The 24,769-nt window shown below is 41.6% G+C and overlaps 2 protein-coding genes and 1 long non-coding RNA gene across 13 annotated transcripts in view; 2 read left to right on the top strand and 1 right to left on the bottom strand.

Annotated features, from left to right (window-relative positions):
• MKLN1 (muskelin 1) overlaps positions 1–7,564 on the top strand; it is a 334,164-nt gene extending 326,600 nt beyond the window's left edge. For all 7 annotated transcript variants that reach the window (XM_040643986.1, XM_040643985.1, XM_040643988.1 and 4 more), the window contains one exon: positions 7,214–7,564. In XM_040643986.1, coding sequence (XP_040499920.1) covers positions 7,214–7,335 — 122 coding nt within the window. In that variant the 3' untranslated portion in view covers positions 7,336–7,564. The remainder of the gene's footprint in view (positions 1–7,213) is intronic.
• An 8,545-nt stretch (positions 7,565–16,109) lies between these two features.
• LOC103682453 overlaps positions 16,110–24,769 on the top strand; it is a 15,916-nt gene continuing 7,256 nt past the window's right edge. Inside the window, exons 1-4 of one of the 4 annotated variants that reach the window (XR_005838485.1) lie at positions 16,110–16,124; positions 16,678–16,701; positions 16,808–23,153; positions 23,884–24,034. This is a non-coding gene — a long non-coding RNA (uncharacterized LOC103682453). Of the gene's footprint in view, positions 16,125–16,677; positions 23,154–23,883; positions 24,035–24,769 lie in introns of those variants that run through there. The other 3 variants (XR_005838487.1, XR_005838484.1, XR_005838486.1) reach the window with 3 other exon arrangements.
• The window catches only part of PODXL (podocalyxin like), a 13,432-nt gene continuing 7,176 nt past the window's right edge, over positions 18,514–24,769 (bottom strand). The window contains exons 6-7 of one of the 2 annotated variants that reach the window (XM_008712057.2): positions 24,667–24,769; positions 18,514–18,597 (exon numbers count right to left, since the gene is read on the bottom strand). The exon at positions 24,667–24,769 is cut by the window's right edge and continues 68 nt beyond it. In XM_008712057.2, the coding sequence (XP_008710279.2) occupies positions 18,514–18,597; positions 24,667–24,769 (187 nt within the window). Of the gene's footprint in view, positions 18,598–23,423; positions 23,622–24,666 lie in introns of those variants that run through there. The other variant, XM_008712056.2, reaches the window with a different exon arrangement.

Here is a 24,769-nt window from a genome sequence, read left to right as displayed (position 1 = left end):
CATTTTCTAAATTCTCCAAGAATACTTGCTTCCACCAAACTTTCTGACTGACTTCTTTCAGAATTGTTTATCTTAACCTCTTACTGAGAAATGAAAGTATTTATTAATATCGTATGTAATTTAAAGAATTAGGGGCACCTGGGTGGCTCATTCTGTTAAGCATCTGCCTTTGGGTCAGGTCATAATCCTGAGGTCCTGGAATCAAGCCCCACATGGGGCTCCCTGCTCGGCGGGGAGCCTGCTTCTCCCTTTCCCTCTGCCTGCTACTCCCCCTGCTTATGTTCTCGTGCTCTCTCTCTCTCTGTCAAATAAATAATAATATCTTAAAAAAAGTTAAAAAGATGGAAAGTGATTTATGAATAGCTGGCATTGTCTTGGTTTTGAAAAATCACTGACTTCAGAGAAAAACAACCTCTGGGGATGTCTAATTTAGAGCTTCTGGTGGCTGTGGGCACTTTTAAACTTGAACTCAGACATTTTGTTAATTTTTAGAGCTGTGTCTTGTTTCCAGAAAGTATGCACTAGCGCAATTTAAGCATATTTTCAGCAAGGTATGTGACAAGTAGGAAAAATCTGGTCTGTAATGCATGTTGCCTGTTTTGATCTTCACACCTCTTCTTAGAACTTTTAAGTCCAAATATGATGTGCAAAATATAAATTCAGACAGATGTTTAAAACATTTTATGCCTAAAGTAGTGCTTTTTGTCATTGTGTTGACATTTATGAATGAGGAGCCTTAAGAATTTCGCACATTTGCTGTGCCCTTTTAGCCTTTAAAATTTTGCTATATCCACCAAATTTAGATTTCAGCAAGATACTTTCTTCAGCCTCTTGTCTGTAGCCCACATGTTTACAGGTACTTTTTCTATAACAGTAAGTTTATTATTGGCAATAGAAAGGATCAGCGAACTTGTATCCAGGAGAAAAAGGAGAATTTTTGCTATTTCTTCTTTACCGTAAGTAGGAAACATTACCTCGTCTGTATAGGTTGTTAAGTTAAAAGTATATTCCTAGGGGCGCCTGGGTGGTGTAGTCGGTTAAGCATCCGACTCTTGGTTTCACCTCAGGTGGTGGTCTCAAGGTGAGATTGAGCCCTGCGTCAGGCTCCTTGCTCAACGTGGGGTCTACTTCAGATTCTCTCTCCCTCTTCCTCTGCCCCTCCCGCTCATTCTCTCTCTCTCTCTCATATAAATAAATCTTAAAAAAAAAAAAAAAAAACGAAAAGAAAAAAAATACATTCCTAATAGGTCACTTTTCTTTTTAGAGCAGTCATTGTCTTCAGTGATGGTAGTAGTGGTAAAGCTATAGCTGGTATTTATTGAGCACTTACTTTGGGGCCTTAACTCATTTAATTTCCATAATAATCCTATGAAGTAGTTACTATTATGATCCCCTTTTATATAGGAAGAAACTGGGACACAGAAGCTTAGGTAACTTGCCCAGGAATAATACTAATGAATGGCGAAACTAGGGTACAAAGTTTAATAGTATGGCTTCAGAGCTCACTCTCTAAACCACCAACTTTACTACTTCTCATTGAGCTTCACCAGCGTCTGCTGCTCTGAGTAATTAGTTCCTCATTCCATTTTATGATGAAAATGAAGTGAGAGAAACACTGATTCAGAGTATGAGGTTTAGAATCTATATTACCTTTTTTTTTTTTTTAAGATTTTATTTATTTATTTGACAGAGATAGAGACAGCCAGCGAGAGAGGGAACACAAGGAGGGGGAGTGGGAGAGGAAGAAGCAGGCTCCCAGTGGAGGAGCCCAATGCAGGGCTCGATCCCAGGACCTTGGGATCACGCCCTGAGCCAAAGGCAGATGCTTAACGACCGAGCCACCCAGGCGCCCCTATATTACCTTTTTTTGTCCTAGCTCTGCCATTTAATTAGTCATGTTACTGTTCATGAGTTTCCTAGTGCCTACCCCTTTTTAATGTATTAAAAAAAAAAAAAAAAAAAACTTTAAGGCTCTCCTTGAACAACTTTCTTCAATCTCTGTCTCTTCTCCAGTGTAATCATTCATTATCTGGCAGATCTTTACAAACATGCACAACTATATACACAGACCTACAAATACAGTGATTCTCTTCATTTACAATAGTTATGTTCTGTAAAGTCTCAAGGAATACTGAATTAGTGAATACTAAACCATTTCTCCTGTGGGACATACAGAGTTAGCTTCCTTATATAATTGATTAACATTGCACGAAGCTTGTCAAACACACATGTATTTTCTCCATAAAGCACATCATGGCCTTTTTGCACTTAGGAACACTAGAAAGCACTTCAGCAGTACACTTGGGGATCATTTTAAGCAGTGAAGTCACAACAAAAAGGACAGAAACGTGAAAAATATGATACCAGTAGATTGAAAAGGACACTGGTTTATAGTATGAGAGGTGGTAAGAGAAGGCAGAGCATCAGCCAGCTGAGCCTCGGCTGACAGCGTGTGTCTGCGGTGGGTCAGATGTGTGCTGCGCTCCATGTGTCAGTGAGTGACCACAGAGCGCCACAAGCATTGGTTTTGGGGTTACAGGTGCATTTTAGTGGGTAGGCAAATGCACAAATCAGGAATCTGCATAATAAAAGATGGACTGTACCCCCCCCCCACACACACACGTATAGTTTTGTGTGTTCTGGTTTTACTTATGACACAATGTAAAATATGTATTCTGCAACATGGCATTTTAAAATTTAATGATGTGGCTTGGAGATGTTTGCAAGGCACTACACTAGATCTGTTGTGTTCTTATTAAGTAATACATGGTATTCCGTAATAGGATCCACCGTAATTTAAACATTCATCTAATGATAGTGTGAATTTTTAATTTTCTCATTGGTAAATGGTGAATAAAAGTAAAACATGTTCCATGGTAACCACACTTACCATGGGGAGCATTGAGTAATGTATAGAATTGTCAAATCAAAATAACTATGTTGTACACCTGAAAGTAATATAACAGTGTATGTCAATTATATATACTCCAATAAAAGAAAAAAATTAAGTCAAAAAATAAATTAATTAAACATGGTCTTTTAAGGGTTAAATGAACTTGGCACACTGCCTACAATTTAAGCCCTTAATGAATATTAGTTAATAAAAAAAAATAAATGGGTTTTGGAGTCAGACACAGGTTCACATTCTATTCTCTTCCTTCACCAGCTGTGAGATCTATAAGTTACTGAATATCCCTAAGTTGTTTCCTCTAAAAGGGGAGTTTTTGATAACTGCTTCATTAGTTTTTTATTATAAGAATGAAATGTGGTCAGGGATGACTGGGTGGCTCAGTCAGTTAAGTATCTGCCTTCGGCTCAGGTCATGATCCCAGGGTCCTGGGATTGAGCCCCACATCAGGCTCCTTGCTCACTGGGGAGCCTGCTGCTTCCTCTGCCTGCTGCTCCCCCTGCTTGTGCACTGTCCCTCACAGGCGCGCACTCTCTCTCTCTGTGGTAAATGAATAAAATCTTAAAAGGGGGGGGGCGCCTAGGTGGCTCAGTCAGTTAAGCGTCTGCTTTTGGCTTGGGTCGTGATCTCAGGGTCCTGGGATCGATCCCCGCATCGGGCTCCCTGCTCAACCGAGAGCCTGCTTCTCCCTCTCCCTCTCCCTGCCGCTCTGCCTACTTGTGCTCTCTCTCTCTCTCTCTGTCAAATAAATAAATAAATAATCTTTTATAAAAGAAGAAGAATGAAATGTGGTCATATATAAAGTATCTAGCACAGAGTAGGAACTCAGGGTTTCCCTCCTTCTTAAATCATTTACTCTCATGAAAATGTATTTACTTTGTTAGATATTACTTCATTAGGATACATAGGTACTTCATTAGTAATATATTAGTAATACATAGGTATTACTTCATTAGAATATTACCACAGGATCAATATCTTCTCTTAAAAATAAAACCTATTATGACATTTTTACAAATATAGAAAGTAAATAAAACAAGGGGAAAACTCTAAAGTTGACTACAGTTGGTAATATTACCACAAAATAGGGGGAAGAAAGAAAGGAACCTTTTCAGTACAGTGCTACAATGCTTAGACTATACGCTTAGTGAGATATATACTAAAGACAATAAGAAGAGAAATCTTGACTTTTTGTTGGTAGTAGTATGGATACAGTAGTTCTGGAGCATGTTTTGTGTGTATTTTACATTGAACAACAGATGATGTTGTAGAGAGTCAGTTTTCCTAGTGGGAGATGGGAGATACTATAAATAGGGAGTGCTATTAAGGAGAGGAAGAATCCTAAGTGTCTTAAAAAAATGGGAATCATCAATAAAATCACAAACTCATAATTTTGCTTTTTAAAAATCTGTGTATATAATATGTGTCTACATACATGTACAGGCTTAGAAACACCACCACCCTTGGCAATTAACACAACTGATCTTAGTCCTAAATGTCACTCACCACTAAAAGGAATTAGGGCTCCTTGAAAAAAATGGCTCATTCCAGAACTGTGTAAAGATGAGCTTGGATATCTTGCTCTGCCAGGAAATAAGGAAGTGCTCAAAAATTAATGGAAACATTAAAAAAGACACAGAAATGAGCTCGAAAGAGCTCTCGTTGGCCGAACCTGGGACAGTATGAGTAATAAAATGAATAATGACAGTAATAAGTATGATATACTGAACAAGAAAAGGATCCATGAGTATATACTCATGCAAACAAATAAAATGGAGGAAAAAGAAAAGCTCTTTATAATCAGTGTCAGTTAACAGATGCAGAAGGAATTGTACAGTTAGGAAAACACCATCGGTGTTTTTTTATTTTGTTTTGTTTTGGTTTTTAGCAAGATAGAATTGTTTTAGCAAGAATCATCAGTGAAGGCTGATATCATTGGGTGTAGGTCTGTCGGGGAACAGGATATTCACACAGTCTCAAATTGTCTTCTTGTCAATATTTTACTAATTGCTGGGGGCACCTGGGTGATTCAGTATGTGGAGTGTCTGACTCTTGATCCTTGATCTCAGAGTTGTGAGTGAGAGCCACGTGTTGGGTGAGGAGTCTACTTAAAAAAAAATTTTTTTTTAATAAAATATTTCACTAATTGCAGTGGTAGAAAACAATACCTTCAAATCGGAGAAATCTGGCCATACCAGCTTAATCAGGTGATCACAGTTAACACTGGGACAGGCTGATAGCATGCGCCTCCCGACATGATGCAGTGAGGACACAGTATCACTTATGTAGTATTCTTGCCAGAACTGCGTAAATTCAATATGATTACAAGGAAGCAGTCAGACAACCCAAATTCAACACATTCTGCAACTACGTAACTGCTCTGTACTTGTCAAGGATATCACTATCATAAAAAACAGAGGCTGAGGAACTATTCCAGGCCAAAGAAAACTAAATACAGTGTTTGATACTGGATTGAGTTTTAGATGAGTAGGGAAAATGGGTATACAAAAGACTATTGGAACAAAAATGTTAAGTTTCCTACATTTAACATATAGTGGTTATTTAAGTGATGTTCTTAGGTAAATGAACTCAATACTTATTTAGGGGTGAAAATGTAAATTTACTCCCAAATAATCCTACAAAAAAAGTATGTGTGGGGTACAGACACATACAGAGAGAATGAGAACACGTGTGACAAAATGTTAACTGAGTAATCTAGGTAAGGGTAGGTGAGTGTTCGTTGAACTGTTCTTGAAACTTTTCTAGGAGTTTGAAATTTTTCAAAATTATAGAAAACTCCAAGAAGCATAAAATAATAATCTCATAACTCAGAGATAACCTTTGTTTACATTTTGGAGTATTTCCTTCCATTCATTTCCATGATATTTCTTTGTTAAATCTTAAGCTCCAAAGAAGTAAACATTTGCCCTCAAACTTAAAATAAGAGTAAAAATTTTTTTTAAATAAAAAAGAATGTACCTTTCTTGAGGCATTGTTTATTTTCCTTCCAGGAAACTGGTATCCTTGGCAATGTTCTGTTCTGTTCATGTTCTTTATAAGAGTAAAAAACAGAGTGTACCTAAAACTGTATTATAAGTTGAATGAAAATTGGTCCAATTTGAAATAATTTTCACTATCATTGCATATATAACTTTCTGGCACTATTTCTGTGTCTTACGGTACTCAATAGGGCTCTCATGTCTCAGCCATTTCGAATGGGGAAATCAAAAGACTACCCTTTCCCTACTTCGTATGTACATAAGAAATTTGAAACAGCTTAAAGCAATTTACCAGCTGACTAAAGGAAGGAGGCATCTCACTGAATATTCCTTTGAGTGGAATGAACTTGAAACTTAAACGTTTACTAGAGGTTAAAGGGGAAAAAATCCTTTAGTTCCACTGTCCCCACCTTTTAAGAATGTCATCCACTTTCTTATGTTTATCTGGATAAAAGTAGTTCATCGCTCTGTTTCTCACATGACGTGTGCCTGGCAGAGAGCCTGGTGCAGAGTACCATAGTATGGCATTCACTACGTGCCAGGGACTGTTCTACGTTACTGTACGTGTATTTCTTTCACTCAGTTCTCTGAGACTACTTCTGGCTCTCAGGACCTTAATGATTTTAGACCACCTTCTAAAGAAAGTGATTTTAGTATGTTTTTCATTTTGATTTTATTGTATTTTTTAAAGATTTTATTTATTTATGGGGGGTGGGGGAGGGGCAGAGGGAGAGGAACAAGCAGACTGTGTGCCGAGCAGTGAGCTCAATGCAGGGCCTGATCCCAGGACCCTGAGACCATGACCTGAGCCAAAACCGAGAGTTGGATGTTTGACCGACTGAGCCACCCAGGCGCCCCTGATTTTATTGTATTTTTATTATCAAAAAAATTTTGTGCCAGAAGCATTATAAAGTCAGAGAGAGAGGAGTGAAACTGCCTCAGTGGACTAGAAGAGGAAAATGCTTGTAAGGAAAAGAAGAGAAATCACCATTAGTTACTAAAGTGCCAGTCATTGGAACAGGTGCTTCTCACATAATTGCATTTAATATGCACAGTAACACCATGAAGTAAACAAGATTAACACAAATTTACAGCTATGGAAACAGTTGCAGGAAGGCTGATTACCTTACCTAAGATCACACCACTGCCAGTCAGTAAAACTGGGTTTAAGACCCATGTCTGTCTAGTTTTAAAATCAGATTTGGATTTGGTTTTCCCATTATATGTTGCTGCTTTTCTCAACTAGCTTCTCTGTTACATGTTTTAGACACAATGGATGAGTTTCTTTGTATCTCTCCTTTACCAGGCTTTTCCGATGTGGATCACACGTATGCTCAAAGAACTCAGCTCTTTGACACCTTAGTAAATTTCTTTCCTGACAGCATGACTCCTCCTAAAGGCAACCTGGTAGACCTCATCACCCTGTAACTGAAGAGTCACTGGACAGCAATGGAGAACAGGAGTCTGCTTTCAGTATTTTGGAGTTCAACTCTGTTGACCGACAATTAGGCTGCAGTGATCAAGGACTGCACCAGAATTTTGAAGGGATCTTTACTGTCACAAGTTTTAACCCTCTTCCTTCATACCAATCCTGAGCCCCTTTCTCCTCATCCCGTTCCTGAATTAGGTTAATAAAGTGAAATTGGTATTCTTTCCATTTAAATATATATTTTTTTTCTTTAACTTCTAAGAACGAGTGAATATAAAATAATTAGTTTACCCTTTTCTGATTTTTATTTCATTTTTATAAAATTGGGGCAAGTAAGCACTATTAACAGACTCAGTGCTAGAAGAATGGGTTTTTGTTGTTGGCTGGTTTGGCCTCTTCTTTCTCCTCCTTTCCCATTTCACTTTGCCTCGCATCACACAACTGCTTGTAAGTGGTGTCACTTGTTTACCTCTTCACTTCATTCTTAAAAGTATATAGTTCTGTAGGGCAAATGATGTATGTTAAAGTGATATCTGTGTCTCTGTTGACTAGAGTCTTGTATTACGTTAAACAGTAGAAGGAACAGAGGGCTCAAATTTATGTTCCTTGTCATAGAACTAAAAAATGAAACCCAGAATTGATCCAGGTACTTATCTGAGATTGGTATATAGTATTTCTATAATGATATATTTTATAGTGGATATTACAATAGCTTTGAGTCACAGAAACCTTAAACTGAGGAGAATATAGTTCAGAACCTTTAAGAGCCAATATAAAAATTACCAGCAAGAAGATTCTAGTAGTGATTAATATGTTCATCGATATCTTTGTAGCAAATTTTGGAAGAAAATGACTCTTTCCTCTGGTAGAGCTGTGATTCCATTTCTCCTTGGTGCTCTTTGTAGCACTTTCACTTGGGAGGGTGAGTTTCCAGAGCTATGCTTTTGTTTATTTCCATATATATTAGCTCCCTGCATCTGCTTCTGTATCCTGATATCTTAAAGAATAATGGTTTGTAGTTGTCCGATGGAATACAGCTGACAGGCATTTCACGAAGCACACACAGGCTTTTAAGTGGAGAAAAAGAAAATAGTGTTGCAGGTATTTTTTCATTAAAGGCAGATGGGCTTTCCCACTGTTCCATTTTTTTGTGGGGGGATGGAGGTATATCTCATTCCATGAGGTTCTGGGGAGTGCAGTATAGGAAGCCCACACCTGGCCAGTGCTTGCATTTGCTCAGAAAGTGTGCTGTGTGCAACTGATGCCCCCCATGCCTAAAGCAGACTAAGCACAATAAATAAGTGTCCATCAGTCCAGTAGCTCTGAAAAGTGAAGGACTTTGTGGAGTTGAGTATGTCCCTGAGTAGCAAGAATAGGCCTCACCAAAGAAAGAGAAGACTTTGACTTGCACTTTCGAAAAGTCTCATGTATAGCAATGAGACTGAGATCCCTCTTCACTCTGTCTTTATTGCTTGGTTTCATTGCTTTTGGGAATGGACAGAAATCTATTTTTCCTAGTTCTAGACTTAAATCTGGGGCTCCTTAGCTTTCCAAGCATCCCAAAGCTATCCGTAGTGATTTATTAAACAAATAGATTTGTATCTTACCTTGTGCAAGCTATAGTATGTAATTCACTAAGTACCAAATTGTGCAGCTACAGAATAACCAAGTGACTATAGGTGAGCAAATAGAATCTACTTACATTCTTGTACAGCTTCATAAAATGACAGTCCCGACAGTCAAGAAATAAAATATTATCACTAATAGTGTAGCCTATTGAATCTTGTTTTGCGGAAACAGGTACAAATCAAAGAGTTGATAGGGAAGAACTTGATAGAGTTTCTAAATTTAAAAGCTCTAATTTTGCTTGCCATGAATTCTGGCACTTTAAACACGTACTAACCAAATGAAATTCTGCTGCCTCCACCTTTTGTTTCTACAGTGCTTGCTTGGTCGCTGTTTTCACGAGTTCCGTAGATTCTGCATTTGGAAGAAACTCAGTTCTTGACCTCAGTGATTTTGTTTTTGTTTTTCCCTGAGTCTCTCCTGGTTGCTTTTTAACATAAGCTTGTTTCAATTTTATTTTTCCTCACTTTATTTAAATGGAACTTTTACCCTTTTCTTCATTTCTGAATTTTTTTTTCACTAACATGTTTCAATGGGGCTGAATCGTAGTGAACCCTTTAGGTGGTTGACTAGGTAGAGCTTGTACCGTGGGGCTCTAAAGGAGCATTGCTGGCGATGATGGCAGGAGAACATAGAGCTTCCCAATATCCGTGACCAAGATGACACATTGCTCATGTTTCACACCAGAACCTGATTGGAAGCTTACTTATATATTTAGGGAGGAGCTACATATATTTCTAAGATTTTCCAGCAGTATAGTGTAATTTAATCTAATTTTGTATTTAGATACAGTGTTTAAGTAGGCCAAGGTATCTGTGCTTTATTCCTTGAAATGCTTTCATTCTAGCTCGGTGAGTCCCAGTTGAAACCCCTGGCTGATGCTTTAGATGCATTCATTAGTAGGGTACAGTTTACTCAGTTTCATTATCTCTAGCTTCAATTTCATGCCCATTTCTCTCTTTCCCAGGGGAATGTATTATTCCAGAAAGTAAACTAGGTCTCTAACATTATTTTCAGTGCTTGTACTTGATGAGAAATTATCTGATTTGCAAGATACTTCTATAATGCATTTGTGTTCTGTGGAATAACAGAGACCTCATGTGGCCATTTTGCTTAATTCAAATATCTCAATCTCATTCAAGCAGAGGAATCCAGATTTGGGTGCCTGACTCAGTGCTCAAGCTGACAGTCTTAGCTTTTCACAAGATTATCTTTTTAGATCTGGTTTTCATTGATGCTAAAACTGATCTGTCCATGTCTAATAAGTAGAAACTGATAGAAAACATTAGAAAGTTAATTACTGATTTATCACAGAAGGGCGTGTTGCGTTTAGAGCACAGTGATTTAAGATTATAAAACTACATTCTTGGTCCTTCTAGCGGATTTCTTCACATCTGCCTTTAAAGTGCTATTTAGAGATACATTAACAGAATTTCATGTAATAAAAAAGTTTGAAACTCTAACCTACAAACAAAAACTACATGGAGAATGAATGACGTTCAGTGGATCAAAAAGCACTTAGGAACATGTTCCTGATTTTATTCTGAGTTATACTCAGTTTCATGGTTATAACAAGAAGAAGTCATAATTATTCTTAACACCATATGGAATTCATTCGGTAATTATGGGTCATTTACTTATTTCCTGAGTGAATGTTGTATTAACTCTTTTAGCTGGTTGAATGTTGCCTGGCAGTTGAGAATTATGGCTTGAAGTGATTTGTATGGGAGCGGATCCTTACAATGTGTACTCTAAAGTCATCTAGCTACATAAAACACAGCCTTCATAACCCTTCTTTTCTTAAAAATGCATGATCATCTGCAGTTTCATCCTTTTGCATAAATTCTGGCCTAAGTTTTTACTAAGTTTCAAATTCTTAAAAAATTGTCCTTGATCTGGGACTGCATGCTTCCTCAGAAAATGTTTATAGTTATTTGAGTGTCCCATGGGGTCTGCATATGACAATACTTATAGATTAGATCTTTGGGCTCTTTCACTCAAGGTTTTTGTATTTCTTATTAGTCAAATAACATTATTCTTCTGTGATTTTCGGCTGTAGCTTATATCTCCCTGTGATTTGTATCAATGCTGAAGTGATTTGTCCAGAATTTCTGGTGTAGAGGTATTTCAGTTGCAGATGGACATTTCCAAGTTTGTTGAACCAGTTCATTAGGAGCCAACTAGATCAGCCGAATGATGTTGCCATTGTTTTGGCAGGAGGACTCATTACAGTTTATTGATTTCTTTACCAGATGCTCTTTTTCTGGGGGGAAAACGCTATCTTAGAGATTTAATTTTACATAATTTCTTAACTTTGATCTCCTCCTGCCAACCAAATAATGTGAATTGTACATCCATTATTTCCTTACCTAACCTGACTTTACTCTTGGCTTTTTCAGCCCTAATTTCCTAGGTTTTCTGTGGCACTGCTTATAAGTGTTGTACCACTTAAGAAAAAAGGTCAAAATCATTTTGAGGCAAACATGCTCTTTTATCCTTGCTTATGACAACAGAATAGTGAAATTCAAAAGTGTCCGTTATTAAAGAATGAATAATGTTCAGACATTGCTTTCAGAATCCTTGAGTCATTTTCATTTGGAGGATAGTAACATGGCTATGGCAGCTTTAATGGAGGAGCCGGTGTTGGCTGCTTTTCTTGGCACTAGGAAGCATAGTCCTAAAACTGATGATCGGGTGCGTTTAATAGCAGAGCTCGTGGAATTCAGCACATCACCAAATTTCCATTTGCCTATTGTCTTTTCTTTATATTTTTTAGCCTTTTTTCCTCTAGCCCTACTACCTCTGAGTAGCATTGATGTTCTGCTAAAGTTGGAATTTGTGTTAAGGTTGACTTTGAATTTCTGATATAAGTGTACCTTAGGAATAGCTTTAATTGCTATGAAATGATTGGTATTTGCTCATTTTTAAATTATCACTGATAATTATGAAATAAGTCACCTTCCTTCTTATCTACTACTCAGTCTCAGTGAACTATTAAACATTTATGTGCAGCGGCCTATTTTGCCTGTCTATATGGCATTTTCACTCGGAGGTATTGAACCCCAGGAACAGGGCTAGAGAGCAGAATGCCAGTATGTTAGAGAAAGGAAAATAGGAGCTTTTTGCTCACGGATGCGAAGGTCCACAAATCTAAATGAAAAAGAAAGCTCTCCATTTCTAACCCTAAATTCATTTTGCTAATGCAGTGCTGGGAAGACGACTGTCAAAAGGAATCATAGCTCATTATTCTGTGTAGTCTTTGGAAAGCAGCATTCCTGGTTAGTTTCTTTTCTCATCCCTTCCCAAAGAGCTGTTAGAGGTCTTGGAATGGAAAACCCAGTGTGATGGGCTTGAGATTTTAAACTAGCTGAGCAGTTTCTTATGTTCAGCCAGTTTCTTGATAAGGATCCAGTGGGGAAACCAGCAATAAAACATTCTAACATGCAGTTCGGGGGCTCCCATGGGACTTGCTTTTTCATGGAGTTTAAGCTCTTGCTGCAACACAGCTCTGTACCATCTGTGCTGCTGGCGTTCACAGCAGTTAGTGTGGATATCTGAGCTGTCTGCCACACCAATACCAGCCTGAAGAGATCATCATTCTCCTGTTTCCCTCAGTGCTTAATGACTGCCAGATTCATTGGCAGGAAGGAAAAGCACTGTGTGATACACTGAACAGGCCTGTGTGCATGATTAAGGAGTTGCTCAAGTAGCGGGTTTTGAGCTTTATTTCTCTTTTGTTAACAAATCTCAAGAAAGAAAGCCTGTTATAGTTTAGCCAGTGTCATTTGGTTGGTATTTATTTTCTAGCCTTTTAATAGGAAGAAAATTGTCATTTCATGTTTAACTTACAACCCAAACAGAATTGCACTGACATCAGTTGTTTTCTGTACTTTAAAATTAATTATGCACAATCCCATGGGTCACTGTTTATCTGCTTTGCCCAGAAATCCATGCATTCTGGCATTAGAAGTATTTAATAATTTTGGGAGTGCCTGGGTGGCTCAGTCAGTTGTGTTATTTATGGGATACCTGGGTGGCTCAGTAAGTTAAAACTTCTGCCTTTGGCTCAGGTCATGATGCCAGAGTCCTGGGATTGAGTCCTGAATTGGGCTCCTCGCTCAGCGGGGAGCCTGCTTCTCCCTCTGCCTGCCACTCCCCCTGCTTGTGCTGTCTCTCTCTGACAGATAAGTAAAATCTTTTTTTTTTTTAAGTATTTAATAAATGTGGTTTATTCTTTAGGTCTTCTCCACATCTGGGAAGTGATTAATTAGAGAAGGTCTCTAGAATAAGTCCAATTCCATTGCAGTTGGCAGAGCTTTATAAATTTCTTTTGCAGCAAATTTCTTTTACACCATCAGGGCCCTGCTGTCAGCTGTCTGCTAGTGACCGTTTTAGCATCTTGCTTGTAGTTGCTGTATTTACCTTCTTGAGATGAAAGGGGAGGAAGCTGAGGGCAGAGATGCATGGCTTTCCCTTTTCTCAGTTGCCTACTTTGGAAGTCCTGGGATACTCCACCTTTGTGAAGGCGTAGCTCAATTTTACATGTCCACGCTGGCTACACTTCCGAGAGCACCGAATATAAACCAAAAGACTGTCTACCCGATCGCAAATCTGACAGTAGGATATCAAACTCCAGAATTTAAATATGAGTAGCATTTTCTGGGGGAGAGACATGTTTTAAAAAGTTATACAGTTGGTCTCCTTTTTGACATTTTTTTTTCCTCTCCCAGAAAAAATGATTTTGGTGACTGACCAGTTGTAAACTGTTTTCTCCCTCAATTGTAAACCACCCATTTAGAGAAATTAAAGTGGACTTCCTTTCTTATGCATTACATTTAGCCTGGCCAAGAGTTACTGTAATTGTGTTATTTTTTAAGCCACCTTGCTTTTCTGACTTGTGCAAAATGTCTTTTGAATGAATAAATTATGTGATATAGTATTAATTTTCCTTTATGTATAGCCTGCAGCTCAATTTCAAAATTGCAAAATAATGTGACATTTTCCTATGAGCAAATTTCCTTATGGATATACACACACACACACACACACACACACACACACACACATATATACATACACACAGACACAAAATAATCTTTTGTATATATATATATAATGTTTTTAAAGAGATTCCTTCCCTGTCACCACTTCAAACACTCTGTACAGTTGAGTCTGCAGCTTCAGAAAAAAGAGTATAGAATAGCTAAGATGAGGACCTCCTTTTCTTGTCTTGGTCTTGGTGACAAACATTATTCTGTCTTTCCACAATGGCATATTTATACATAAGCAGCTTGGGAAAGATGTTACCATTTTTTTTAAGTCAACTCTTTTACTTCTTTTATAAAGTATTCAGTGGCCAGAAATTAAGATCCCTTCAAATTAGAGATAGAGCCTCAAAACTGAAGTTGGATTGGAGATTAGAGTGGGAAGAGAGATGCAGCTCCATCCATACCCAAGAGCCTATCTTCCCAGGTTTGCTTATTAACACTGTGGTCAGTTTCTTCTCTTTGTTAGATCACCTAGACTGGAAACATAGCGATAGCAGCCGGCTCACCTGAAAGTTGGAGAGTTTCTTTGACGAGACTTTTAGATAATAACACTTATTGATGTTTGTGATATCAAAAATGTTTATCATAGAAATTTAGGAAATTACTAAGTGTAAAGAAGGAAAACCACTATTCATTAACTGATGAGACTTACTCATTTTGTTTTTCCTGACTGTCTTCTGGTACCCCACATGGTAAAGCCCAGAAAAAGTTAAAAAAAAAAAAAAAACACACACACACACAAAAATGGCCGCAGCCATTCTCATTGTGTTTTACGACACGTGAGGAAGACCAGGGTGCGAGCGTGCATCCCTGCCCTTACTTAGATCCCTTTAAGCACTGCTCCTTCCCAGATTGAAAGTCTGAAAATAATTTTCTTGATATGTATCTTTTAAGCCTGAACTCTGGATATAAAGTATTGCCCAGAAGCTATAGAGAGCTGCCTTGTTCAGCTTCCTGGAAATGTCATCTCTAAAACTCATCTGAATGTTTAAGCCCTTTATGCACCATTTATGCAGCTTTTTATGATGTTTGGAGCATATTCATACCTGTGGAGAGCTTTCTGTTTAGGTGGACTTTTTAATATGACCATAAGTAAACCCAAACCCAAAAAGAATGAGGTGCTTTTCAAAGGCCAAAGGAAAAGCAGAGAAAAACAAAGCAAAAACCATACAGATGAACATAAGTGTAAGTAAGGAATCCTAGAAACAAGAGTTCCCTTACCATGCTTGAATAAATGTCTCTCCAAAAAAATGTATTTCTCTGCTCAGCAGCTACGGTTCAGTTTTGTATTTCATATGAGACTCCTTTTCTTCGTGTGTAAAGCAGAAAACTGCCACCTTTCGAGGTTCTACTCTTTCCTTTACCCTCCTCTTCTGTGGCAACATGGCTTAGGGCTGTATCCTAAAGGACCTAAATCAGAAATGGAAATCATGAGGGAACTCTGGAGTAGCAGGCGTGAGCTAGTTTGAGCTTTTAAACGGAAATGCGTTGGGGGCATCAGCTCTCTTCTCACATCAGTGGTGTTCCAGGTCATTGTTGGACTGTGTCGGGTGTGTGTTGCAATCTTCCCCATTCCCCTCATCCTCTCTGGTTTATCTTACTTTTGCCCAGTCTGTGTGGACTTTTTAGGTTTTTCCTTTTCCTTCTTTCTTTCTTCCTTCCTGTCTTTCTCTCTCTCTTTTTTTTTTAGTACAAGTAATTTTCTGATCCCAGGTTTGGTGAATGTGTTAACACTGCTTTGTGAATAAATAAACGAGTGATCTGCTGAACGATTGCAATTGTAGAATTATGTTGTATGTAATGTACATATGGAGAAAGAATGTATTTTGTTCATTTTCTTAATAAAAAGTTATATATGGACACTACAAGATGTCTCATGTTTGCTGAAACTACTTCTGAAGTCAACTTTTAAAATGTTTTCATACTTTATACTTTGCATTTGTTGTATTTTCCCCTCAAAAAGGTGAGTTTTTTATTCAGGTTCCGAAGGTGGAAAATGATACGCGCTGTAGAAGGGCCCTTTGGTGTTTTCCTTTGAGATGGGGCAGAAATAAAGAAGTTCTGGTGGATCTCACAAAGTTTTCTGGAGAAGTTTCCGTTTTTAAAGAACACTGGTAAATTATTTCATAAGATGGTATCTTTTATCTACCGTTGATGTCCAGCCGTATTTGATCTGTTTTGTAAACTTGGACTGGTGTTTCCCAGGTTTTCTTTAAGGGGGACATACCTGTATAAGTTAGGAACTAGAAGAAAATTAATTGTAGAAAAGACAGTAAAGAGAGTTGGAACTGTTGCAAAGTTTTGAAAAACTCTGGATCCCTGTACCTAATAAAGGGGAAAGAAACTTTAAGGACTGAACCTTTGAAAAAAGAAACTCAGATAGGCCGAACAAAGATCATGAGTTGTTAGGGGGGACTTGTGTGGGCTTTCCCCAGATTGACTCGGCACGACCTCCTCTTGACCCTTTTCATCTCCTGGTCTCGTTTACATGCTTATTAGCTTTGTGATCCTGCATTCTGCAGTGAGTTAGTTGTCAACTGATTTTATTCAAAATGGGAATTATGTTTTCTCAATTTATAAATCAAACAATCCCTCTTACTGCGTAGCTTTCATTTCTAGAGTGTGCTTTGAGCATGGCTCGTAAGTAACATTTTTGTTTTCAAACAGGAAAACATGATGTGCAGTGATAAGGTAAGAAATTGGCCTTGCCTTGGTTAATCCTCCAGAGAATTAATTCAAGAGGATCAAAATGTGGGGCACCACCTCCTCTCCCTTGATATATTTTGTCTTCTGGCAGAAAGACAGCAAATAAGCAGAGGGCTTTGTGTTGAACAGTTGAGATGACAGCTGCTTGCCCGCCAAGTGAGTGTGGACGTAGGTGAGTAGGTCCTGGGCTTGGAAGTGCTGCTCCAGGAGCCTCTGCTTACCCAAGGAGGTCATCCAGCTCCGACAGGGAAACGGCAGCGTGTGTCCATACTGACATGCTTAGAGAAGTCAACCACAGAGTCCATGGAAATTGAAAAAATATTTTCCCCGTTAATGAAGGCAGTTTTGTTTTGTTTTTTTAAACCACTAGGAGTAGAAAGGCAAACCGATGGCTATCCTGAAGCCTGTGTTAGTCCCAGCTTGGATGTAAATACTAGTTGGCTACGTTTCTTCTTTCCCTTAGCACCACAGATGCCACATCTTCTTTTGCCTTTTAGTGTCTTGGCAGAAGAAAAGGAAGAGGAGAAATGTAGTTTTCTGATGTATAGGGAAGGTGGGACGGTAGGACATGATGCCTGAAACATCCTATCACTCTTACTCTGAAACTTTTCTCATGTTCACAGGGGACTGTCCCCCACTCTGGGCCCTCACCTAGGAAAAGCAAAGGCAGTTATGTCCCTTCCCGAAATGTTCTTACTACAGGGAAGAGAGGAAAGCCATAGGTTGAGGCAGCCTGTCCACTGCTGTGCTAGGAAGTTTTAATAGTTGGCACATCCCAAGCAGAGAGATGAGGACACTAGGTGACACGTACAGCACACATCGTTACAGCCGCCATCTGAGCTTGAGCCAGAGGAGGGGTGGCCCAGGGCAGAGGCAGGAACCCTAGGGTTATTTCCAGATCCACCGGGGACTTCTGTGTAGCCCTGGGCAGCCTCAGTTCTTCTGCCTCGCTTTCTTCATCTGACAAATACATGTTGGCGGCAGATCCTGTTTGCTTAGGATCGTGTTGATTTTTGTAATCTGTAAAATGCCAAGGTCTTTGAAAAATACTATCTCAGTATCTATCACTTGTGTTAATTATAATAGCCAAGCCTATTTTTTACTTTTTTCCCTTAGGGTACAGAAGAAATGCGTGATTTAGGACTGAGCTTGCAGGATGGGGTAAGTGTGAGTGACAGAGGCCTAACAAATTGAAAAGGACTACTGAATGCTTCTGGGTTGGCAGGGCAGGGAACAGGGTGAATGACCTATTCAGGAAAAGAACGGAGCCTCGGGTCTAATTGGTGGCCAGTGATAAACTGTGAGCCATTCTCTTCTTAGAACAGTGCACCTCAAGCATGGCCAAGGGGTGCCTGAGGTCGGTGCTTGTGCTATTTTCTGTAGTCTTGGCACACTCTTGAAGTTAACCTCAGAACACCCCTGGCCCTACTCTGGCCCACCGTTAGGGGTGTTCCCTGCCTTTCAGAACTCCCATATAAAAGGAAAATTTTATTGGGCCAAGGAGGGGGGAGAAAATTCTATTATAACAGTGGTCACGTTCTAGAAATGTACTTTGTTGTTGGAACTCCTGCATTAATGTATTGAGGAAAGACCGAAGAGAAACGATACAGCTTCCAGGCCTCACACCGCCACTGAAATAGCTGTGTCCTCACAGAGAATCCTTCATCTCTACCTAATTCCCTGTTGGTAGAGAAGTGCCCATTCCTACACAAGATATGTAAAAATGTTTTGTGAACCGTAAGGTACCAGGCCCATAGAAGAGATGCTGTACAGCGGTCTGAACGCGGACCAGATTCATCAGATGGTCTCCCTTCTGCAGTTCGGTGAGCTGGGAGTGACAGTTTTTCCCTCCCAGTGAGGACCAGACAGGAGCTGACCACCCTAGGAGAGGAAGAGAAGCGGAATCATTGAGTGCTTCCTTCCCTGAACTTCCTCCATCTTCACCCACATCTCCAGACATGGGACAAGGAGAGGCTTCTCGTGACAAACAGAGCCTTTTGTGAGCAGTAATGGCCAGAACAGAACCTCTTTTCTTGTATTTTTGTTTTGTCTCGACGCCAGTGTTGTCACACCTGACCAGAGCGCCACGATCTTGAGTGGTGGGTGACTCATAATTATATCTGAGGCAGAAGTGCAGGAAAGGAAGAAGGTAGAACACTGATAAAACTGTGAGGGAAGGGGGCGCCTGGGTGGCTCAGTCGTTAAGCATCTGCCTTCGGCTCGGTGTGATCCGAGTCCTGGGATCGAGCCCCACATCGGGCTCCTCCACTGGGAGCCTGCTTCTTCCTCTCCCACTCCCCCTGCCTGTGTTCCCTCTCTCGCTGGCTGTCTCTCTCTCTCTATCAAATAAATAAAATCTTAAAAAAAAAAAAGTGTGAGGGAAAATTCAGCTATGATCACTACAACTGCCAAGAACCCTTTCTTCCCTTTTTTTTAATGTTACATCATTAGTTTTTGATGTAGTATTCCATGATCGATTATTTGCGTAGAACACCCAATGCTCGTTACAACACGTGCCCTCCTTAATGCCCACCATTTCTTCCTTTCAGCTCCCTCTTTTTGGCCCTCTGCACCCCCCAGTTGGGCAGCATAGCGTGAGAGCAGAGGGCGCGCCTCACGTCCTCGGGTGCTTCAGCCGTGAGCCTCGCGCGCACAAGTGAAGAACGTAAGCCAGTCAATCAAGTTCAGCAGGGCTTGAACCAGCTTACACAAAAGCACTTTAATTGACAGTATACAATTTTCCAAAATATAGTTTTGTAAGAAAATGGCAATAATTAAGTATAGTCTTTACAAACAAGTTTCTCAGTAAATTCCAGTGTACTTCAGACCCCTGTCCACGAAGAACACATGCTGCCCCAGTCTCCTGGGCAAACTCTTTAACATTCGCTAATAACAAGAGACACGATATCAAATAGTCACCCCCTCCCTTTCCACTCAGTGTTGGGGTTTTCACCAAACCTGAGCCCATCAGCTTGTGACAGTGATGAAAGATAAGTCATTACTTTACTCTTGCCCCCTCTGCCTTCCTGGAGTTTGTTCCCTTTGATCATTAGTCCTGCCAGAAGAGACATATATAAAAGCTCATTCAAAATTGTTTCTTGACAGAAAAGTATCATTCGTTTAAGTCTTAGACCTGAATAACTCAGAGAAAGTGTAGACCAGTATGGTTCCTATTGTGGTCCTCAGGCCCTCCCTAGCCTTGCTGCAGGACGAGATTTGAGAAGGGGGTTCTGTCCTTTGCGTCCTCCTGGTGCCTGTCCTTAATTAGCAGTCCTCGGTTCATTCTGAGGCCCAGAGCCCCAGTGTTTTAATCCTGTTTCTGTCACTAACCATGTGATTTTGGCCAAGCCACTTTTACCTTTCTGGGCTTCAGTTTCTTTTTCTGTAAGAACAAAACAGAACAAAGATTGGACTAGGTCTCTAAAAGCCTCTCCCTAGGACTAGAATGTCCCTTTCCAACCCGTGTACACTGACCCCAAGCCTTCCTATAGTAGAAGGCTAAGACTTTAGCTGGGGAGGGGGTCGAGGACCACATTTAAAAATAAAAATGCCTGATCTGTAAGACAAATACTTTGTTGTCAGCTTGTCTTATATTTCACTTTTCACTGGAGAAAAATTTTTTTAAAAAGTGTCATTTCTAGTGAAATAGACATTTACATTCCTGTTCAGAGAAGAAGAAAAGCCACCTCAACTAACAAATGTTTTTACAGTGTATATTCACGGAAAGCAGTGCGGGCTGGATTAACATGTGGCTGTTGTATTTACATTATTAAAAAGTACGTATATATGTATCAGCTTGGCCTTGTTTTTCAAAGTTTCTCCAGTATATTGTCAAAAAAGGTTAAAGCTCAAGAAGTGGTTTAAATAAACTTTCTGCTAGCTTTCCTTATCAAGAGGGGAAAAGAGAACCTGGCGTCTAGACTAGATCACACCCGTATTTTGTCCTCAGATGCAAAGCGTATTCTGTACCTCCGTCACAGGCACTGCTGCTTCCCTCCCCATTCACGGAACAGCATGCATCCCCACTGGGTTTCCATCCGGTCATCGGATTCGTGATTTCTGGCCTTCTATGCAGCTTAGAGAAACCAGTTTGCCACCGATCGAAAGTGTATCATCTCTTTGGCACAACTTGTATGAAGTCATGCTGAATTCCTGGTGTTCCTCTTCTTTCTTCTCAGCCCCAGAATCTGGCTTACCAGACAGCATTTAGAACCCAATGCAGACGTGGGATGAAGAGGACCTTTGCAGATGCAGGACTGTATGGCCCTTGACACAGCTGTCTAGTGGCAAGAGCAAGCCAAGGCAAGGTATTGGATTCTGAAGTTGCCCTCAAAGGCTAGAGTTACCCAGTCTGTATGCACCAAAAGGAGCACCTGAACCAGCCCAAAGCTTCCCAAGGTTCTCCTTGGACAGAGCCCCCACAGTCATTCCTCTTGACCAAGTATAATTTTCATCTAATCCTTGCCAGTCATCATCTCTCTGCCCCAGAGGCCATGGGGCTATAGCCTTTGTCAGTTGGTGGAGGCATACGTGCTCTCTCTGTCTAAAGGCCTGGCTGGTAAAATACAACCCAGAATTAGCAAAGGAGTAGTAATCTAGTCTGGCCTCTTCCACAGAAACCACAGCAGAAAACCACAGGGTGGAAAGAATGAAATGTTGGGCAGGAAGGAAGCAAACAGATTTCTCCCCGGTATAACAAGATTTCCTCTATTTTTTCCTCCCAAACTGGCATTGTTCTCTACCCTACCGACCTCCCAGTACTAGAGAATCAGGGCAAATACTTTTGGATCCTTGTTGGTCTAGCATCTCTCTAGCTCTTGGGAAACTCACTAGAGGCCCTACTTAAACCCGAGGATATCAAAGGCCAGAGGCCATGAAGAGGAATCAAGGCAGCCAGAGAAGGACATAGCTCTTCCCCCAACTAAGCTCCTTTAAAAAATAAGCTGTCCTAAAGCAGGCTGCCTATTGCATCAGGACACACAGCCTGGGCCTCAGGTTCTGAGGTTCTGACCTCTTGCCCTGAAATTACAGTTTTCCCTTTGCTAAGCAGTTCTGCCCATCCTCCTAGTTGGTGTCAGGAAATTTACACCCAGGAGCAAGAGAGACCGTGGGCAAAGTTCCACAAAATCTGGGATTTGGTCTTCCCAGAAAATCAGATTCAACCTCACTCTGTTCGGTCCTCAGGTGCCTTGTGCTTGGGAACTAACTGCTAAGCTCCCTCAAAACCCCTTCCCGGTACTGTTTCCCTGAGATGCCACCAGAAAATGCAGAAGTAGGCAGCCCTGCTAGGAATACAGAGAAGGGGACACGGCAAGGAAGGCCCAGCTGTGTGCCAGAACAGCGAGAGGTCATTGGGAACTCCCCAGGGTCCCCCCAGGCTGCTCCTGAGCACCTTAAAATGCATCGCACTTTCTAGGCCTTTCTTGCCCTATGGCACAGGAGAACCAGGATCGGTGAGATTAGTTGACTGAAAAGTCTCCCAACAGTTGGAGCTTTGGCTTGTGGCAGTAGAGGACTGGACTAAAAAACAAACAAATATAACAAAACTCTCAGCAACTTGAAAAGTCCCTGAGTTTCCTATGGAACAGAGAGTAAAGCCTATTCTTCCTAACTGTATAGATCGATTGTCTGGTAAGACACCTCTCTGTGGACTGGGCCCCAGGAAAGTCTGCCCTACAGCTATTGCTCTTTCTTGCTGGATCTCAGGGGGATCCCCGAACTTGGGTCCTCACCCCACCAACTGAGCAGTGAACAACAAAACAGGAACACTTCGCCTTCATAGCTGCTGCAGATTTCAGTCCCCGGTGGGAGTGGGAGGCCAGAGGAGTTCCTGCGGAGCCTCTTTAAGGAGGGCCCTGGGTGATGGGCCAGGACCCAACCTGGGGGTGAAGGGCCTCCCCTTTTCTCTTCACCTGCAGATGGATCCCTGAAGCAGATCTCGTTCACACTGGAGTCTTGTGTGGGTTAAGTCTCAAGATCCCTAAGCAAAGGCGAGGAAGCCAGAATCCAGAACAAGGGGTTTGAGGCCATGAATGAACAGTGTGAGTCCCAGGGGCCCTGGGACACAGTGGGGCTTCAAACTGAGTGGAGGGCGGGGCAAGCACAAAGGGGTCGGGAACACTGGCAGGCGAGGCTGGGGACCTGTACTTGGAAGGAATCAGATCCCACGGAGACAGGATCTGGCCCTGCTGTCCCTTCCGTCCCATCCATTGCCCCATCCGTGGACTGTGAGCTTCGCCCCACCGGGGGCAGCTCTGAGGGGAGGCGCGAGCCATCGTAGCAGTGGGGCGTGGTGGGAATACGCACCGCACTGAATGAGGGGATCTCTGTTTCCGTCCTGCCTCTGTTGCCGAGGGGCTGTGTGAGCTGGACCTTCCCCCGTTAGGCCTCTGTCACCTCGGATGTGAGAGGAGGAAGGGGTTCTACCAGATGACCGCGTGAGTGCTTTCTCTCTCGTCTTCCAGCAGCACTGAGCTCAGGCACTAGTGGGTTATTTTACAAGAGGAATCTAGACAGAATGTGATTTGTTCAGTTTGAAAAGGGAAAATTAAGGCCCCGTGGGGATTGGGAGGAGGGAACCTCCAAGTCTGCTCCCCTCCCCCACCTTTCCCTCAGCTGGGAAGGATTTTCCTCCCCTGTCCAAATGGCACTTGAGGTGGTTCAGTCTGGAGCGCTGTGGTCCTGTCAGAGGCTGCCCGCGGACCTGATTAGAGGTGTGTGTCTTCCTCCTCGTCCAGGTCATCCTTGGCCAGGTTGTCCAGAGGGACGATCCAGCTGTCCCCCAGCTCCCCATTAAGGTTGACCACCTTTTTCTCTTGCATCTCTGATGAGGTCTCCATCACTTCCAGTGTGGGATTGTCATGGTAACCGTTCTCCACTGTCTGCAGCTCCTCCGTTAGCCGTTGCTAGGATAGGGAAGACGACCCAAGAAAGGGTAATTTTTGAGGGCTCATGGCCTTAATATTACACAGGTACCCCTACAGTGCAGGAACCCCAGTTTGGGTAGGGTACGCAATAAACGCTCTTGGAGGGCAGTGTGGCTACTGGCCTGCCTCAGGGCTACTTTGGGACGAGGACTTGCCAGGCACCCTAGAATTCCCAGCTCATTTGACCTTTACCCTGTTGGCAAATCCATTAAGTCAGCGGAAATGGACTTTTGTTTTCCAGAAGCCTCCAGTCTCTTTCCTCCATTCCTCCCCCCCACCCAAACTTACTGTCCAGGCACCTGCCTCACCCCACTGTACTGAATCAGGAAGGACTGTAAGAAAATGACTTTCATCAGGCCAGGTGACCGAAGACCTCCCTAAGCCTAAGCAAGGTGGGTACAGCAGGACCTGTGCCACCTCTACCGCAGAGAGGAGCCACCTGGAGATGGTGCTTTCTCTGGTCTCCTCCTCAGCTACAGCCTGGGCCACACAGTTGAGTCACCCGGGAAGCTTTTAGCAAATATTCAGATCCAGAAATTCTGTTTCAGCTGGTGTGTGAGGAGGCAGGCATGGGAATTGTTCTAACTGTCCCCACAGCGTACAGCAGGGGCTGAGAACTACACGTCTGGGTGGAACTGGCGTGACGGGAATTTGAATAAGGCGTGTGAAAGAACTTCTGGTTAGCCAGGTAGGCCTACACCCATTTCTTTCAGGGAATCCTCAAGCAGCTCTGCAAGGTGGGTATTATCCCCACTTGCAGATGAGAAGCTCAGAGATTACAGGCCATGCTCCAGGTCACACAGATAATCGGAGGCAGAGCTAGGGCTTGTCCCCGGTCTTTCTGTCTCCAAAGCCCACGACCTTCCGTTCCCCCACATGCCTCTTCAATTTGCCATGTAACTTCGCAGTTCCTTCTTATAAGGGATGGTCTCCACCTGTCAGAGAGGATCCATGGCCCACTCACTTTCCTCTAACAGGGAAGTAATGGAGTGAAGTCATCCGGTGAGGGGAATGAAGTCCTCACCTGGTCCTTCCTCTGGGAGAGGCGCTGGTGGCAGCAGCCGTAGAGGGCAGCAACGAGGAGCAGGAAGGATGCCATGCAGACAATGGTGATGATGAGGGGCATG

This window comes from Ursus maritimus, unplaced genomic scaffold, assembly GCF_017311325.1.
Source record: "Ursus maritimus isolate PB19 unplaced genomic scaffold, ASM1731132v1 scaffold_3, whole genome shotgun sequence".
In the NCBI taxonomy this organism is placed as follows: domain Eukaryota; kingdom Metazoa; phylum Chordata; class Mammalia; order Carnivora; family Ursidae; genus Ursus; species Ursus maritimus.
This window is presented reverse-complemented; position numbering and strand designations above follow the sequence as displayed.